The 17,504-nt window shown below is 45.3% G+C and overlaps 1 protein-coding gene across 4 annotated transcripts in view; it reads left to right on the top strand.

Moving 5' to 3' along the window:
• OPHN1 (oligophrenin 1) overlaps positions 1 to 17,504 on the top strand; it is a 115,000-nt gene that overhangs the window by 44,315 nt on the left and 53,181 nt on the right. For 2 of the 4 annotated variants that reach the window (XM_077922733.1, XM_077922732.1), the window contains exons 9-15: positions 1,235 to 1,364; positions 3,133 to 3,233; positions 5,139 to 5,230; positions 10,994 to 11,072; positions 11,474 to 11,593; positions 13,035 to 13,068; positions 16,242 to 16,304. In XM_077922733.1, coding sequence (XP_077778859.1) covers positions 1,235 to 1,364; positions 3,133 to 3,233; positions 5,139 to 5,230; positions 10,994 to 11,072; positions 11,474 to 11,593; positions 13,035 to 13,068; positions 16,242 to 16,304 — 619 coding nt within the window. The remainder of the gene's footprint in view (positions 1 to 1,234; positions 1,365 to 3,132; positions 3,234 to 5,138; positions 5,231 to 10,993; positions 11,073 to 11,473; positions 11,594 to 13,034; positions 13,069 to 16,241; positions 16,305 to 17,504) is intronic. The other 2 variants (XM_077922736.1, XM_077922735.1) reach the window with 1 other exon arrangement.

Genomic DNA, 17,504 nt, shown 5'->3' with positions numbered 1-17,504 from the left:
AGTAGCCTTTGATAGCTTCCTCCTCTTCCATGAATTTCTCTAGTCCTCTAAAGTCATGTAGTTTGGTGGCCATCACTGTCTCCTGTGGGAGATAGTTCCATAGTTTAACTACATGCATAAGTATTTCTTGAATCTTCCTACATTCAGTTTCATTGGATGTCCACAGGTTCTAATGTTATTGGGGCAGAGAAGGGGGGTTCTCTATCCACCTCTTCAAGGCCATGCATAATTTTATGAACTTCCCACCAGTTTCTGGACTACGGACTTGCAGTCTTTCCCAGGCTCCACTTTGACCAGGAATCTGCTGCATTGCAAATTGTGTTTGTTCTTCCATTCTTTTTGCAAGGCGACTTGATTCCCCATGTGGCTGCTTTGTTGCTAACAGAGGCCATCATCTGAGTAGTTGCCTTCCCACCTATCTCTTTTCAGCAGAGAGTTGTTTGTCCACACTTATTTCTGGCAACCAAGAGACCTGTGTGTTCTTGCTGTTTAGTGACTGCTGGAATGACTTGGGCACCAGCAATCTGGTGCCTTTGAGAAACTGAATAGAGGTGGAAGAGGCCCTCAAGGATCATCTGGCCCAGTGCTTGCAGTCCAGGAACTCCAGGGAAAACCTGTGGCTATGCTTTGGTAGATGAAAGCAGGGAGAATGTTCACAGCCTTTCCCCCATTCAGTGACTGCATTGACTGCATTGTGCTCAGGTGTTCCGTTCCAAGGGTTTTGCATATATGGAAAAACCATCCCTTTAGAACTGCCCAGGCACAAACATCTTTACCTTTCTGGTGCTGGTGCCCCGACCAGGCCTCATCTGGTAAGCAAGGCAGAGAGCGTACAGTTTGTGGGCATTTAATTTGCGCAATTTCAACCTAGTAGCGCAAGGTTGAAATTGTGAAAGTTAAATGCTCATAAGTTGCAACTGTGCTGTTTGCCCCTACGTACTGCTGCCGTCCACTTTCTGTCAGCTGTTTTTTTGATGCAGAGGGCTGCACTTGAGGGACTTTTTGTTCTCATCTTGCAAGGCAGCCCTCAGTCTATTATTTTTGAAGAGATGGTTTGAGCTACAACTCCCTTCAGCCCCAGGCAGCATGCATTGTAATCCAATCCATCCAGAAGACAGCAAGTTGCCAACGACTGGCACAGGCACTTTAGCTGAATGTCAGATTCTTAAGCTTTTGCTTTCATGCTGTTATGTCCAAACTAAGTAGTCTTCTTCTTCCCCCATTGCTTTTACAGACCAGAAATCACTTCAGCAGCACACGGGAAGAGTTGGAAGACCTCAAGAAGAGGATGAAGGAAGCTCCTCTCACTTGCAAGCTCCCTGGGAAACCGACCATAGAAGGCTACCTGTATTCGCAAGAAAAATGTAAGTGTCTGCCAAGGGGATCCCTTGAGGGATTTGCTGTGGTTCCTGCATTTCAGGGGACTGGACTAGTTAACCCTTGGGAGCACCTTCCAATTCTATGATTTGGTGACATTGGAAGGTGGGCAGACTGCTTCATTGGAGGTTTTTAAGCAGAGGTTGGCTGACCATCTGTCCAGGTATCTTTTTAGCAATGATTCATTTCAGGGGGTTGGACTAGAAGATACCCTTTGGGCCCTTCCAACTCTTTCATTCTATAAGGGAGGCGTCCAGAATCAACTTCTGCCGGACTTAGCTCTGGACATTTGAGATTCCACTATGCCAGAAATGTTCTCCACATTTTTCCAGGCCATATTTCCTCTTCACTGCCAGCCCGCAAAATTTCAGAAATAGCTTCTGCTCATCACTCATCTCCCTTCCAGCCAGTGATGGATTGGTAGCACATCACAGGCTTGAAGGAAAAGAGGGGAGAGTCAGAAGTCAGGAGGGACTCTACTAGACCTCTTAACATGGATTTCAACTAGTTCTTACAGTGGAGAAAAAACTCGTATGTTTTTTTTAAAAATAAAATTGAAGGTAGGCTAGTTGAAATTGTTCAAGTTAAATCCTAAGCAAGGTAGAGAGCATAAAAGTTCTTTATATGCCAAGCTTGCTTGGGGTTACCTGGTCTGGAAAGAGCTTTTAAGTTCTCTGCCTTTCTGCAGGTGGTGGGATACTCTCATGAGATCTTGGATACTCTCATGAGATCTTGTAGGGCTGCTTGAGTTCCCTTGAGATCTCACGTGAGCATCCTTGGCCTTCCAGAGCCAATGCACTGAACAGGCCTTGCCCCTCAAGCAAGAGAGAGAGCTAGCTTAGAAGCCCTTTTGTGCTGGGTCCCTTTGGGTTACATAGTGTGAAAAGAGCTTTCAAGCTCTCTACTTTGCTTGGGTGGCAAGGTCTGCTGGAAGTATAGGGGATTCTCTTTGTTTCTCCAGAGGTTTGGCAATACATAACTTTTATGTATAAACAGAACCTCTGGAGCCAAATACTGCATGAGATGCAGTCATACTGGAAGCTTTTAAAAAAGTTTTCTGCACAGAACCTTGTTCTTCCACCAAGATTTGGACTTCCAGATCTCTAATCAGACTTTCTTCTCAGAATGGAGCTAAAGGGCTCAGAACAATTATGGGACGGAACTGGCAGAATCTGCTACGACTTTGCTGTGTGGAGGGAATGCATCTGTTTTAACAGCTTGGAATATTAGTTCCCTTCCCTCAATTCTTTACAGGTGTCTTTGCCTGCTAACAAAAGCAGGGAAGAAGAATGCCAGGTGGTTTGCTTACTGTCAAGGGGATGGCCAAGGATTAACCTCATTGAGGTTGAACAGTGGGATGGCTGCTCTGTGTGCTCTTGGATAGCATGTCCCTTTGAATGGTGCTAGGTTCAGAAAAGGACAAACAAAATGATGGATGCTAGACTAGATGGGGCTGTTGGCCTGCTCCAGCAGGGCTCTTCTGGTGCTGTTCTGGAACCTCCAAGCCCAGGGGCAGTCTACCTGTGACGACAAGATTTTGGAGTAGGTGGGTCATTGGTAGGCTCTTCTTACGCTCTTAAGTGCAGGGTCTCCTATCCCATGCACTATTTCCTTGTGTCCATTCCCAGGTTGTCCTGCTGGAACAAGCCCTATTTAAAAGCTCTCTCTTTTTTTTACACCAGATATTGCATGCAAGTAAGAGATGTACCTTGGGCAGCTTCTGTTAAATTTGTTCAATTCTGGACTTTGATGCAGGGGCCCTGGGCATCTCATGGGTCAAATACTACTGCCAGTATGAGAAAGAGGCAAAGGTGTTCAGGATGACACACATGGAGCAGAAGCCAGGGTCAAAGCAAGTAAGTGAAATCCTACTTAATGCTTTGGGAAGCATTTAAAACTAACTCTCTGGTGGCAATTGCAGCTTGTGGTTTTTGGACAACACTGCAAATTTCTGCATCTGACCTTTTGACATGTTGTATGTATTGTTATTAGCCAACTTTCACCTTAAGGTCCCGGGTGGATTACAACATTAAAACACAGTACAGTCATACCTTGGAAGTCGAATGGAATCCATTCCAGAAGTCCGTTCGACTTCCAAAATATTCAGAAACCAAAGCACAGCTTCTAATTGGCTGCAGGAAGCTCCTGCAGCCATTTGGAAGCTATGGAGGCCCTGTTGGACGTTTGGCTTCCAAAAATAGTTCGCAAACCGGAATACTCACTTCTGAGTTTGTGGTGTTTGGGAGCCAAAATGTTTGAGAACTAAGCTGTTTGAAAACTAAGGCACGACTGTATTGAATGAATGAATGAATCTTTATTTGCATCAGCCATTGGTCATAGCAATAAAACAACAATACGAGATAGAAAGAATAGAAATAAAAAGTCAATTATATAAAATACAGTTAAGGGTTTTGAATCAATAGTCAAATAATGGATATTATTCTAATTGCCCCAGCTAAAAACCTTAGCTGCGGCAATTATAACGTTTGCTGTCACCTGCTCATCTTGATCTGCCAAGAGAAAGGACACTGTGGCAGTGGCTGGGCGACCTGGAATGGACAATAAAAGAGGGTGATAATCTCATTCCTCAAGTCTTTATAAAGAGTGCAAGCCAGAAGGACATGCGCCACCGATTCGGAACTGCCATCTCCACAGGGACATAAGCATTTTTGTGTGGAACCTGTTGGAATTGTCTCTCAAGTACAGCCGAGGGCAATACAATCAATCTTGTAAGAGTAAAAGTGCGTCTATATTTTAGAATTGCTAGGTTATGCAGAAAGGGTGCCAGAGAGTCGAAATGGGAAAGTGGAAAATTGTCATACCATGGGTGAAATTTCCTTATTGTGGCCAAGTTGTTCTGACGCTCAATATCATTTAGGTGCTGACAAATTAGACTGTTTGCTTTACTAAAACCCAAAGTGACTAGCTGTTGTGGTGATAGACCACAAGAATGAAGCTTTTGATAGACAATTTTAGTCCAGGTGCTCTTGTGACAATCTTACAGCACTAAGAATATTAGACCAGGGGGATTTGAGTTTAGGCGAAGCCAATAGTTAAGTGTCCTGCGCCAGATCCATAATTCTACCGAAGGAAGATTAGCCTCTAGGCGCAATGATGCATTTGGGACACAGGGTGTATTAAACACGACTGTATTAAAACAGTTTAAAACAATTTATAAAAACGAGTGAGTACTAAAAATACACTTCTCAAGTGCCAATAGCTCAGGGCGAAGTGGCGCATCTCCAGCATTCTCCAAGAGCTGTTTAGTGAAGGAGCCTGGTGCAGCTCTCTTAGGGGCTGCCACAGAGAAGGCCCTCTTCCCCTGAGCTATCACCCCCTCTGAGGGTGGGGGAACTACCAAAAGGGTTCCCTCTGTCAATCTCGGCACACAAAAAGGTCTGTAGGGAAGGAGGTTGCCTTTCAGGTTTTTCACGACTGAGTCATTTAAGACCTTAAACACCAACAAGAGCACCTGGATTTGGGCCCAGAAGCAAACTGGCGACCAATGTAGACATTTAGAAGCTCAGCATGCAAAGTGGTGGTGATTTGGGGTGCTGCTTTTTGTTGCTTCCCTATAAACACTTACAGATGACCACCTGTTCTCCTTGCCTTCTGACCCAGCTTCATTTCAATGCCAGCCTTGCTAGAGTTCTTCCCATTTGCATGGATTGATTTGCTTTTCCCTCTAAGCCTGGGATCTTAAAAGTGAGATCAACTATTCTCCCTCTCCCTCTTTTGCTTTCTGTAAATTCTCTTCTCAGGGCACCTTACACCTGATGCTGAAGTCCTGTGTGAGGAGGAAGACAGACTCCATAGACAAAAGATTTTGTTTTGACATTGAGACGCTGGAAAGGTAATCCAAACTCCTGGCAGGTTTTCAACTCTTTAAGTTTGCATTTCCTTCAAAAATTGCACAGGCGGGGGGGGGGGGACTTATTAAAAATCTTTCTTTACCACCTGTTATAAAGTGAGTTTACAGGACATAGAAATTACAGCTTTAAAATTAATACATAGTAAAGTACCGGAAGAATTTAAAAACAAAACAAAAAAGTAAGACAACAATAAATCACAGGTCCATGGGGACTAGAAACTTACCATTTAGCGAAAGGCTGTTGCTCAGTGGTGGAGCATCTTTCTGCTTTACATGCAGAAAGTTCCACATCCAATGCTGACTAGAAAGATCAGTGACCTGATTCGGTATAAGGCGGCTTCTTATGTTCTTATTTATTAAATGTGTATTCCAGATAGTTAAGATAAGTTAGAAATGCATGGGCAGCTCTTGGGTGAAGTTTTACGAGCCTGAGCAAAGACAGTGGTAGTGTGAGCGGAGAGCCAGACCTCCAATGGTTCCTGCCAGTGGGATTGAGTTGTTGCTGCTGTTGTTGCTTCTGTTGAGTGTTTGGGAAGACCGCTCCCAGCCAATTTCATCGAGCCTAGGGGGCGGGGCCTGCACCCACACATACTCTGAGCAGCAAGTGGCAAAAATGGATTTAAATGTTTTAAGTGTTCTTAATCTGCTGCACCTCAAATGGTGGTTTTTTATAATATAATACTATTTTGTTATTTTATTTCTGTTTTGGGTGGGATAAATGTTTAGTTGGGGTGGGGAGTAGTTTAATTTTAGCATAATTGTTTCTTGCTTTGTTTCGTTATTGCATAATAGTTTCATTATTTTGTTAAGTTATTGTATAGTTTGTATTTTGCTTTTTAAGGGGAAATGGTCAGGGCTGCCTGGGAGTGGGCCTCAGCCAACAGAATTGACATTGAGACGCAGGGGGGGTGTATTGTGACACCCGATCTCAGTGATCATGGGCAGGAGGAGGACGTGCACTAAGACCAGACCATGTCATTACCGAGAAGGCAGGCTTAGTCGTTGTTGGAAGACTATCCCTGCCTACCTCCGGGTCTGGTCCTGACCGGAAGGATACTGGAATCAGCAAGGGAAACCCACATGACCTGAAAGTGTTGCTGTGCAATGCCAGGTCAATGATGAATAAAACCACTGCCATCCACGACCTGATTGTGGATGGAGGATTTGACCTGGCATGTGTGACAGAGACTTGCTTGGATGAAGCAGATGGGCCTGTCCTTGCCGCTGCTTGTTCACCAGGTTTCTCTTACGCACAGCAACCCAGGCCATGTGGGTGGGAAGGGGGGTCTGCAGAGATTTTTAGGAAGGCATAAGTTTGCACCAGGCATCCTATTGGGAAGACCCAGTTTTCTGAGTGCATGTTCTGGAAGTTGGGCAATAGGGGCAGTACAGGATTCCTTTTGGTGTACCGACCTCCCTGCTGACCAAGGATTCCCTGCCCAAGCTCCTTCAGGTCGTGGCAGATGTGCTCCTGGAGAAACCTAGTTTGGTTGTCCTGGGGGATTTTAACAGCCATGCTGACACGACCTTACAAGGGGCCGCTCGGGACTTGATGGAAAGCATGGCCTCCATGGGGTTGTCCCTGAATAAGTTTGGCGCAACTCATAGCCGCGGACATGCCTTAGACCTGGTGTTTACCTCTACGGATGTTGGTGATCTGACACTAAGTAAAAGCAAAACAAAAGAAGTGCCATAGTCAGATCACTTCCTGGTGCAACTGGACTTCTCTATTACCCTTCCCCTCTGCAGGGAGGTGGGACCGATTTGGATGGTCCGCACCTGCCACTTAATGGATCCAATTGGCTTCCAGAGAGTGGTAGGGGATGCTTTATCCCAAGTTGATGGTCTTTCAGCTGATTCCCTGGTGGCTATTGACTGTCTGGCTCTGAAGCGCCCTCTCAGATTGCATGGAGCCCGGACAGCCCTGTGGTTTTCCCCGGAGCTGAGGGTGATGAAACAATCATTGAGATGGCTAGAGTGCCGGTGGTGGAAAACTCATTCTGAATCAGATCAGACACGGGCTAGAGCTCAATGTTGAGCTTACCAAGTGGCAATGGCGACGGCGAAGAGGACCTTCTTCACCGCCTCTATTGCATCTGCAGAAAACAGCAGCAGGAGACTCTTTCAGGTGGTTCGCAATCTATCGGAACCAGCTTCATTACCGAGGCCTGGTAGGGACCCCAAGATCTCCTGCAATGCTTTTGCAAAGTTTTTTGCAGATAAAAGTCACTCAGAAGAGATAGACTCCACCGTGGGAGCAGAGCCAGGGCAGGAGAGTGCTAGTGTTCTGTCTAGTCAAGTTGCGTGTGATCAGTTCTAATCTGTTACCTCCGAGAATGTGGACAGGCTGCTTGGACGAGTGAAACCGACCACCTGTCTCCTTGATCCTTGCCCATCCTGGCTAATAAAAGCAAGCTGGGAAGGGTTGGGCGATGGGCTCTGCGGGGTGGTGAATGCTTCCCTCTGTGAGGGAGCCTTCCCAGACCCGCTGAAAGAGGCGGTCATTAAACCGCTTCTTAAAAAACATCTTTGGACCCTGCCAATATGGCCAACTATCGCCCAGTCTCAAATCTACCATTCTTGGGCAAGGTGATTAAGCGGGTGGTTGCTGAACAACTCCAAGCATGCCTGGAGGATGCGGACCATCTGGATCCCTTCCAATCGGGATTCAGGCCTCACCATGGGACTGAAACTGCCTTGGTCGCACTGGTCGATGATATCCGGCAGGCAAGGGACAAAGGTGAGAGCTGTTTCCTAGTTCTGCTGGATCTCTCAGCGGCTTTTGACACCAATGACGACGACAACAACAACAACAACAATTTATTATTTGTACCCCGCCCATCTGGCTCGGTTTCCCCAGCCACTCTGGGCGGCTACCTTAAGATGTCTTCTGAATGTCAGGTAGTTGTTTATCGCTTTGACATCTGATGGGAGGGCGTTCCACAGGGCGGGCGCCACTACCGAGAAGGCCCTCTGCCTGGTTCCCTGTAGCTTTGCTTCTCGCAATGAGGGAACCGCCAGAAGGCCCTCGGTGCTGGACCTCAGCGTCCGGGCAGAACGATGGGGGCGGAGACGCTCCTTCAGGTATACTGGGCCAAGGCCATTTAGGGCTTTAAAGATCAGCACCAGCACTTTGAATTGTGCTCGGAAACATACTGGGAGCCAATGTAGGTCTTTTAAGACCGGTGTTATGTGGTCTTGGCGGCCGCCCCCAGTCACCAGTCTAGCTGCCGCATTCTGGATTAGTTGTAGTTTCCGAGTCACCTTCAAAGGTAGCCCCACGTAGAGCGCATTGCAGTAGTCCAAGTGGGAGATAACTAGAGCATGCACCACTCTGGCAAGACAGTCGGTGGGCAGGTAGGGTCTCAGCCTGCGTACCAGGTGGAGTTGGTAGACAGCTGCCCTGGATGCAGAATTGACCTGCACTTCCATGGACAGCTGTGAGTCCAAAATGACTCCCAGGCTGCGCACCTGGTCCTTCAGGGGCACAGTTACCCTATTCAGGACCAGGGAGTCCTCCACACCAGCCCGCCCCCTGTCCCCCAAAAACAGTACTTCTGTCTTGTCAGGATTCAGCTTCAATCCATTAGCCGCCATCCATCCTCCAACTTCCTCCAGGCACTCACACAGGACTTTCACCGCCTTCACTGGCTCTGATTTGAAAGAGAGGTAGAGCTGGATATCATCTGCATATTGATGGACACCCAGTCCAAACCCCCTGATGATCTCTCCCAGCGGCTTCATATAGATGTTAAAAAGCATGGGGGAGAGGACGGAACCCTGAGGCACCCCACAAGTGAGGGCCCAAGGGTCTGAACACTCATTCCCCCCCCCCCCCACTTTCTGAACATGGCCCAGGAGGAAGGAGCGAAACCACTGTATAACAGTGCCCCCAGCTCCTCTAGACGGTCCAGAAGGATGTTATGGTCGATTGTATCAAAGGCCGCTGAGAGATCCAGCAGAACTAGGAAACAACTCTCACCTTTGTCCCTAGCTTGCCAGAGATCATCAACCAGTGCGACCAAGGCAATTTCAGTCCCATGATGAGGCCTGAATCCCGATTGGAAGGGATCCTTCTGGAACGTCTAGAGGGGCTGGGAGCTGGGGGCATTGTTATACAGTGTTTCTGCTTCTTCCTCCTGGGCCACCTGGTACGCAGGCTGTGACCCTACTTGCCCACGGACTGTCTTGCCAGAGTGGTGCATGCTCTAGTTATCTCCCACTTGGACTACTGCAATGCGCTCTACGTGGGGCTACCTATGAAGGTGACCCGGAAACTGCAATTAATCCAGAATGTGGCAGCTAGACTGGTGACTGGGAGTGGCCACCGGGACCACATAACACCGGTCCTGAGAGATCTGCATTGGCTCCCAGTACGTTTCCGAGCACAATTCAAAGTGTTGGTGCTGACCTTTAAAGCCCTAAACGGCCTTGGTCCTGTATACCTGAAAGAGCTTCTCCACCCCCATCGTTCAGCCCAGACACTGAGATCCAGGGCTGAGGGCCTTCTGGCGGTTCCCTCATTACAAGAACAGAACAGAACAGACATGAACAGAACAGGCTGAAATTGAAATTGAAATCTGACTTGAGTTGCTCCAGCCACTCTGGGCAGCTTCCAACAAATTAAAACACAATAAGACATCAAACATTAAAAACTTCCCTATACAGGGCTGCTTTCAGATGTCTTATAAAAGTCAGATAGATGTTTATTTATTTGACATCTGATGGGAGGGCGTTCCACAGGGTACGGCCAACAAGAAGGCCCTCTGCCTGGTTCCCTGTAACTTTACTTCTATTGGCAAACATTTCTACAGATTCCCAGAATGTTGGATTTCCCTTAGTGCAGAGAGTATTTCCCCCCATTCCATATCCCACCAGGGAAAGAAGAAAAGCATTTTGCTAGTATTCAAAGCTGTCCAGTTTATTAAGGAACAGTAACCCACTTCCTCAGTTGCATGAAGTTGGTGAAATATTTGCAGTATAAATATGTATTGCCCCAAAAGTCCACGAAATGTGATTGGTTCAATCTGTGCAAAGCTGAATAAGCATAGTGACTATGTCAGCAATCACTAGTAACAGCACAGAGTTGGTGGTGCTTGTGTATTTAAATGAATATCCTGCTTAATCTTGCCAAAACAACAACCCAAGGCACCTGAAAAAATACAAATGGAAAAAATAATACTGCAAATCTATTCAAAACAAGTAAACAAACTCAGCCAGGCTTATTGCAAGAATTCAAAACAATAACTAATAAAACTCCAGGTGGTTGCCAACAGTGCCAAGAAGACCACCAGCTACACTCACTTGACACCAGCTGCAAGTTAGAAAAGCTAGACGAATAGGGTCAAACTTGCTGACAAATTCCAGTTCTGACAATATTGTATTTAGCTGTGGTTCTTCATTGCAAGGGGCGGGCCTAGATGACCCTTGGAGGTACCTTCCAACTCCACAGTTCTGTGATTGCATAAGTTAATTATGCTGCCACTCAAGCTTTTCCAGCTACTAGAAAAAAGAAGCTGCTTCCTGCTCTTTGCATCCTGCACAACCAGTTTTTTGTATGCATTTATGTTCCATCTCCAAATTTTTCATTGAAGTGCAGAGCAAACACTTGTATTAAAAGCATGTGCAAAGTCCTTGGTGCGAGTTGCCTGGAGAAAGATTAAGCACTGTAATTTTTGATTCAGTCTTGTTGCTTCATGGAGAGAAAAACTTTCTTTGTTTTTACCCTTGTTCAATCTCTTGCAGACCTGGGCCCATCACCTTGCAAGCCCCTTCAGAAGCAAATCGTCGGCTCTGGATGGAGGCCATGGATGGGAAAGAGCCAGTAAGTATTAAAAATGCTGCCCCCAGTTGTGTGTTTTGATGGAGTTTCCACTGCCACAGGGGTGGGGATGTAATCCAGATGTTGGACCACCTCTGACAACTGGTTGTGCTGACTGCTGGGAGGCGGACTGCAACAAACTCTGGAGGGCCACAGCTTAGCTATTCCCCACCTCCCCTTTTTAAGTTAACTTGCATGGTGTTTTTTAAGTAATGATGTTTCAGTGAGAAGCGTTTTAGCTGGTTTCGAAAAGTGAAATAATGACTCTCCTTTTTCAAAACTTTCAAACATTTGCTTGACCGTTCCCAGGGGCAGCCTTTGAAAACGTTCAAACTCGAATTTGGCAAAGTTTTTAGGGATAGCCTCTTGAATTGTTCATTTCTCCATTACATTTGACATTGCAGGAGGAAGAGGCTGAGTGTGGCGACATGATTGGAGTTAATAAAGATAGGCCTGGGATGGAGAAAGGGAATAAAAAAAAATATTTCTCCATCTCTTATAGAACTCATGGACATCCAGTGAAGGTGAATGTTGAAAGATCCACGGTATAGAAAAGGGTCCTTAGCCGTGCAGCACATAGTTAAACTGGAACTCCTTCCTGTGGGAGATAGTGATGGCCACCAATCTGGATGGCTTTAAAAGTGTCGGCATTAGACAAATGCATGTAGGAGATGGATATTGATGGCTACTAACTGTGGTGGCTATTCTCTCCCTCCATTTCTGAATACCAGTTTTTGGAAGCCAAAGGAGGGGGGGAGGAGTGTGCTCTTGCACCCAGGTCCTGCTTGTGGGTTTCCTATTGGAGCATTTTGTTGGCTCCTGTGAGAACAGGATGCTGGACTAGATGGGCCAGTGGGCAGCAGGACTCTCCTTATATTCTTATGATAAATGTGCACTTCCATAAACTTGGCATTAATAAAGCTGCAGTCTGAATGATTTGCAGTATGTTTATTTTTTAAAAAAGGATTTTATTTTATAATGTTAGAGGATTTTTTAAAAGTAAAAGTGTTGTGACTTTTTGATAGTCTCAGTTCCTTGCAATTTCACCTCCAGGGGTGGATAACCTTTGACCCCCCCCCCCATCAGCTGCACATAGCATGGTCACCACTGGCAAGAGATTATGGGAGCTGCAGTCCAGCAGTATTGGGAGGGCCACGCCACAGGATAGCCACCCCTGCCCTAACCATGTGAGCATTTTCTTTCCCTGCAATCTGGAAAAAGTCCACTCCCTGTGGGGATTGTTCCTGGGTTTGTTTAGCTTCCCTGGAATAGCCTGCATGTGACCAGATACCAAACCCTGAACCCTAAGCTATTAAAACCTCTGCCGTCATGGATATGGGAAGGCGGCTGTAGGAAACGACACCAGCTGGAAGGTAGAGGTGATTCCCCATGGCTTTCATGCAATGTCCACATCAGCAACTCTTGGGAGAACTTTGCAAACAGTGTGTGATTTTTTTATATTGCAGTACGTTGCACATGATTGACTTGTGCAATTTCAACCTTACACAGTTGAAAGCCAGCCATTTGAAACCTCACAAATAAATTGTGCATAAGATAGAGAGCTTTAAAGCTCCTTTTGCACCAGGTTTCCCCTTTTAAGTTCTGTGCCTTTCTTTCTGGGCTCTGGGATGTTGTTGCAAGAACTCGGATGGCACTGTGAAATCTTACGGGAGCCTCCCAGAAGCTAGTAAGAAAGACAGAGAGCTTTTGAGCTCTTGCCTTGTTTGCTTAGTGGGGCCAAGACTTGCCTAATGCCTGACTCCGGAAAGGTAAGGATGCTCATGCAGGGGCTGTTCCAAGGGGGCAGTTCAAGCATATGTTTTTTTGCTTATGTGCACCATCTCTGGAACATGTCCCCTGTGCAAGAGGTGATTATACTGTCTTATATCCTGTCTTTCAGTCAATTTGATTCTTCAAGGGTCAACGTGTTTGCCATCTTTTTAATGTACTTTTGCTTTTATTTAGATCTACCACAGTCCCATCACAAAGCAGGAAGAAAGTAAGTAGCTCCCATTTTGGTCTATGACTCAGGTAGATCCCAGATAACCCCTATATAAGTGCACACACTTTTGCCAGCCATTTGTGCTTTTCAAAAGCATGCATAAGGGGTGTGTGTGTGTGCGCGCGCGCGAGCTGCTTTGGAAGAGCAGGCAAAATGTTCTGGATGCAGGTATCTTGGCACTTAGCTTGCTTGACCCTTTCCATGGTGGCTGATGTATCTTCCTCATAGTCTTAAAAATCCTTGGTGTAGAATCATGGAATGGTAGAGTTGGAAGGAACCCAAAGGGCCATCCAGTCTAACCCCCAACAGTGAAGGAATCACAACTCGTAACAGTGTCCACCTCCCTTCAGTTATGATTCCTAGAGGGCCCATGAAACAGCACTATGTGATGTTTATACTGCAGCCAGGCAGAGGGAGGCTGAGGAGAGTATGGGCTGTAAGTGGCCACCCACCCACCTCAGATAGGATATTTCAGAGTTGGGGAGAAGGTTCAGAAAAGGGCAACCCACATGTTCAAGGGGATGGAGCGACTCCCTTATGAAGAAAGGTTGCATCGTTTGGAAACTTTAAGTTTCCAGGAAAGGCGACCAAGAGGCGCCATGATGGAAGGTTATGAAATTATGCATGGCCTGGAGAAAGCGGACATAGAAAAGTTTTCCATCCATATTAGGGCCACATAAAAGAAAACCCTTCTTCACACAGCACACAGCACAGCAAAGAGGATTGGACAAATTCATGGGTGCTATCCATGATGGCTCTACTTCTGAATACCAGTTGCCAGAAACCACAGGGAGGGAGAGTGTTATTGTGCTCTCGAATCATGCTTGAGAGTTTCCCAGAGGCATTGGTTTTGCCACTCTACGACTCTGGCTTCAATTTCTCTAATGTAAGAATCTCTGGCTGCCACACACAGAAACATGCACTACCTTTGATAAAAGGAAGAATTAGAAAGAAACTAAAAGAAATAGGAGCCCCCCTAACACATAATTTAAGGGAGCTCTAACAAGCGCGTCTCACCAGATAAGACTTGTATCACCTAATGAACCTGCACTGTGTGCAGTTTCAAATAGATGCCCATTGCTGCTCTCTACTGGGCGTGCTGCATATTGCAGCTACTGACTTTGTAGAATCGAATGCATTTAAAAAGATGCTGTAGGAATTCTTTAATATTACCAGGCATACCTTGATTAGGGTACATTCAGACATGGGGAACGTAGTGTTTGTTCCCCTGCTTATAATTCTACTCCTTCCGTCCCTCTCACTGTGTCTTTCTGACGGATATACTAGCACCTTGAACAAAACCTCATGTTCACTCCAATGGGTGTGGTGTGACATAAGACACTCGGTAATATCATCACACAGCAGATTACAAAAAAGAAATAGGAGAAGAGTTAAGTATGTTAGGGATCTGCTACAATAGTAACATAATGAAGTATATATTATTTTAGCTTCAAAGGTAGTAAAGGCAAGATTTCCTTGTGCAGGACATCTGAGGAAAGAGAAATGAATTGAATCCTTCATTGTAACATCTGGAAGCCAAAGTTCATGAAGAAGAGTCCTGTTTCCCTCCATGTTTCCCTAGCTGTTAATTTCTACATTATATCTGAGCTTTCACATGTAAAAGCCACTGCTGGGAAAGAAATGAGATATACTGCTCATTTCCATGCTGTTTGATTCAAGGAGAAAAAAATCCATTTGCAGTCAACCTAGAAAATCACGGGAGTAAACTGATTATTTTTGGGGGGTGGGTGTGTGCAAAAACACACACCAGCACACAGTACTTTCTGGTTTTTTTATGGGTGAATCATGAGGGGACAACTGTAGGCAAGTGTAGAAAGGGTGTGGGGGAATAGTAGCGTTGTCCAGTGATGTCCCTTGTTGTCTCCCACAACACCCACTGGTGCGAACATGAAATTTTTTGCAAGGTGCTAGTATATGAGTCAAAAAACCACAAAAAGTTGCAGTTCCACAATGCAACAGGCATTGCAGTGTGAGAGGAACATCAGAGGGACAGACGCACTAATACTATAACCAGGAAAGGAGGTAATACAACATTCCCCGTGTCTGAATGCGCCCTCATTAAGGCCCTAAAGAGCTCCCATAGGATATTTTTAAATGCGTTTGGGCCTATTCATTATACACCCGATTACAAGAAGAAACCGAGCAGGAATAATACATTAGATGGATCTGCTACCATAGCAACATAATTAAATAATCTTATTTTTAGCTTCCGTAAAAAGACCCCAGCATCAAAAGCCTGACTAAATAGTTTATAGCCATAATTTGCAGGGTGGGGATGGGGTGGTAGTGGGAGGAAACCCACTTAGTGCTAGTAATAACTCCATAGGAATACTCTGATTAAAATGGCCATTCCATTTTATATAACAATATATCATAATTACTAATACTAAACATCTGCTCATGTCCTTCCCTAACATTGGAATCCCATAAATAGAATCATAGAATTGTAGAGCTGGAAGGGAGCTGAAGTCCAGTCACTGGCAATTCTCAGAAGTAAGCCCTGCTGAGCCCAGTAGGACTCGCTGCCAGGAAAATGTGCACAGGATTGCAGCCGAAATATAATCAAATGAGTCAATATATTCCAGACTTTCTAACCAGTTTCTTAAATTTGGGGCCTCTATTGACTCTTGGGGATGTAGAACCTCAGACTTGGGGGCCAAATGTGGCCCTCCAGATGTCTCTGCCCCTAGGGACTGTCCTCAGATCGCTACCTCTCCTCTCCCCAGGCCATTCCCCCCCTCTCCTTCTTGGTTTGCCACTGCTGATATTTTTGAATGGATGAATTTGCCACTCTTATCACTGGCAGCAGCTCTCCAAGATTTGGAGATTACTTGGGGATTATTATAATTAAAGTTATTAGTCACTTTTTTTGCCACAGGCACCTCAAAACGACTTACAGAAAAAGAGGAAACACATACATATATTAAAATCAAGATAATTCATCCCCTGATAATTCTATTGTTTTCTTTTTTATGTGGAAAATGCTTTGAGGCTTTCCTTTACAACCATGCGGTATAGTATAAATTTTATGGAATAAACAAATAAATAAATAAAAGAAAGACTACGCTTGTTCCTGTAACAGAATGAACTTTGACTTGTCCCTGCCTGCTACAGACAGATAATCTCCTGTTGCCTTTTGTATTTTACAGTGGAGCTGAACGAGGTTGGCTTCAGATTTGTCAGGAGATGCATCAACGCCGTAGAGACAAAAGGTGAGTGCTGCAGACATTGCATCTGGATGCTTCCCTCTTATATAGTATGATTGCATTTTTCAAGGGGTGTGTGTGTGGATTCAGGGGTTCTGCATACACATGAAAATCATGCATAGCCATATCCTTGGAGGCAACCCCATGGCTAGCAAGTGAGGGGGTGGGAAAGAGAGAATCTCCCATATTTCCGTAGCCCACATGCCCAGCAGGCATAGCCCAGCAAGCAAGGCAGAGAGTTTGAAAGCTCTTTTGTTTGATAAACAACAGAACAATTGAAATCTCTCCCCTACTACTTGAGCTTGTGATCCAACCCATACAAGGTTATGATGACCCCATGGTGGCTTTTCTCCATACAGCTGCCCATATGAAAATAGCCAGACATTGCAAAACTGGTGTTGGGTTTGACATCAATTCTTGGTATACCAGAGTCTGGTCAGTAGCATTGGCTGAGATATTAACATGTCAGGTCAGAGTGGCAAAGGGCAAACACAGCCCCTACTCCTTTTGTAACATCAGGCAAATGTTTCTGAATGCATAAATTGTTCAGACTGTGGCAGGAATCCACCCAACACTCATGGGAAAACGTGTTGCAAGCTTTTAGAGTAACCAAACAAAATCTTGTTGCAAAGCATGAAAAAAGTCTGTAATTATATCAGGACAAGTTGTTCGTTGTTTACTGTTGCAACAGTTGTTTTCCGAAAAGGTATCTTCTGTTCCACGAAAAATAAATAAAAACATTATGAAAAGAAGAAGCTCTTCTCTCGCCAGGTCAGTCGATTGGGCACAAAATGACTTTAAGTTCTCTGCCTTGCTTGTGAGGGCAAGGCCCACAGTGTGCCAACTCTGGAAGTCCTGTGGAACTCTCTGCCACTCGAGATTCAGCAGGCGCATTCTGTGCCAACTTTTAAACACTGACTGAAAACTTCTCTATTCCACCAGGCCTATGCAGGCAATTAAGAGTACACCCCCCACAATGTTTGTGTTTTTAATTATTTTGCTTTTAACTTGCTTCTTAAAAGTATTATGATTTTACTGTATGTTTTCATAGTGTGATATAATACAGTGGCATATAAATATTTCTATAAATAAATAAAAAAACTAGAGATGTTTATGCAAGATCTCGTGGGAACTCTGATGGCCCTGTGAGATCTCATGAGAGCATCCCAGTGCTGGTGCAGTGAGTGGGCCTTGCCTCTCTGCGCC

This window comes from Podarcis muralis, chromosome Z (genome assembly GCF_964188315.1).
Source record: "Podarcis muralis chromosome Z, rPodMur119.hap1.1, whole genome shotgun sequence".
NCBI lineage: Eukaryota > Metazoa > Chordata > Lepidosauria > Squamata > Lacertidae > Podarcis > Podarcis muralis.
This window is presented reverse-complemented; position numbering and strand designations above follow the sequence as displayed.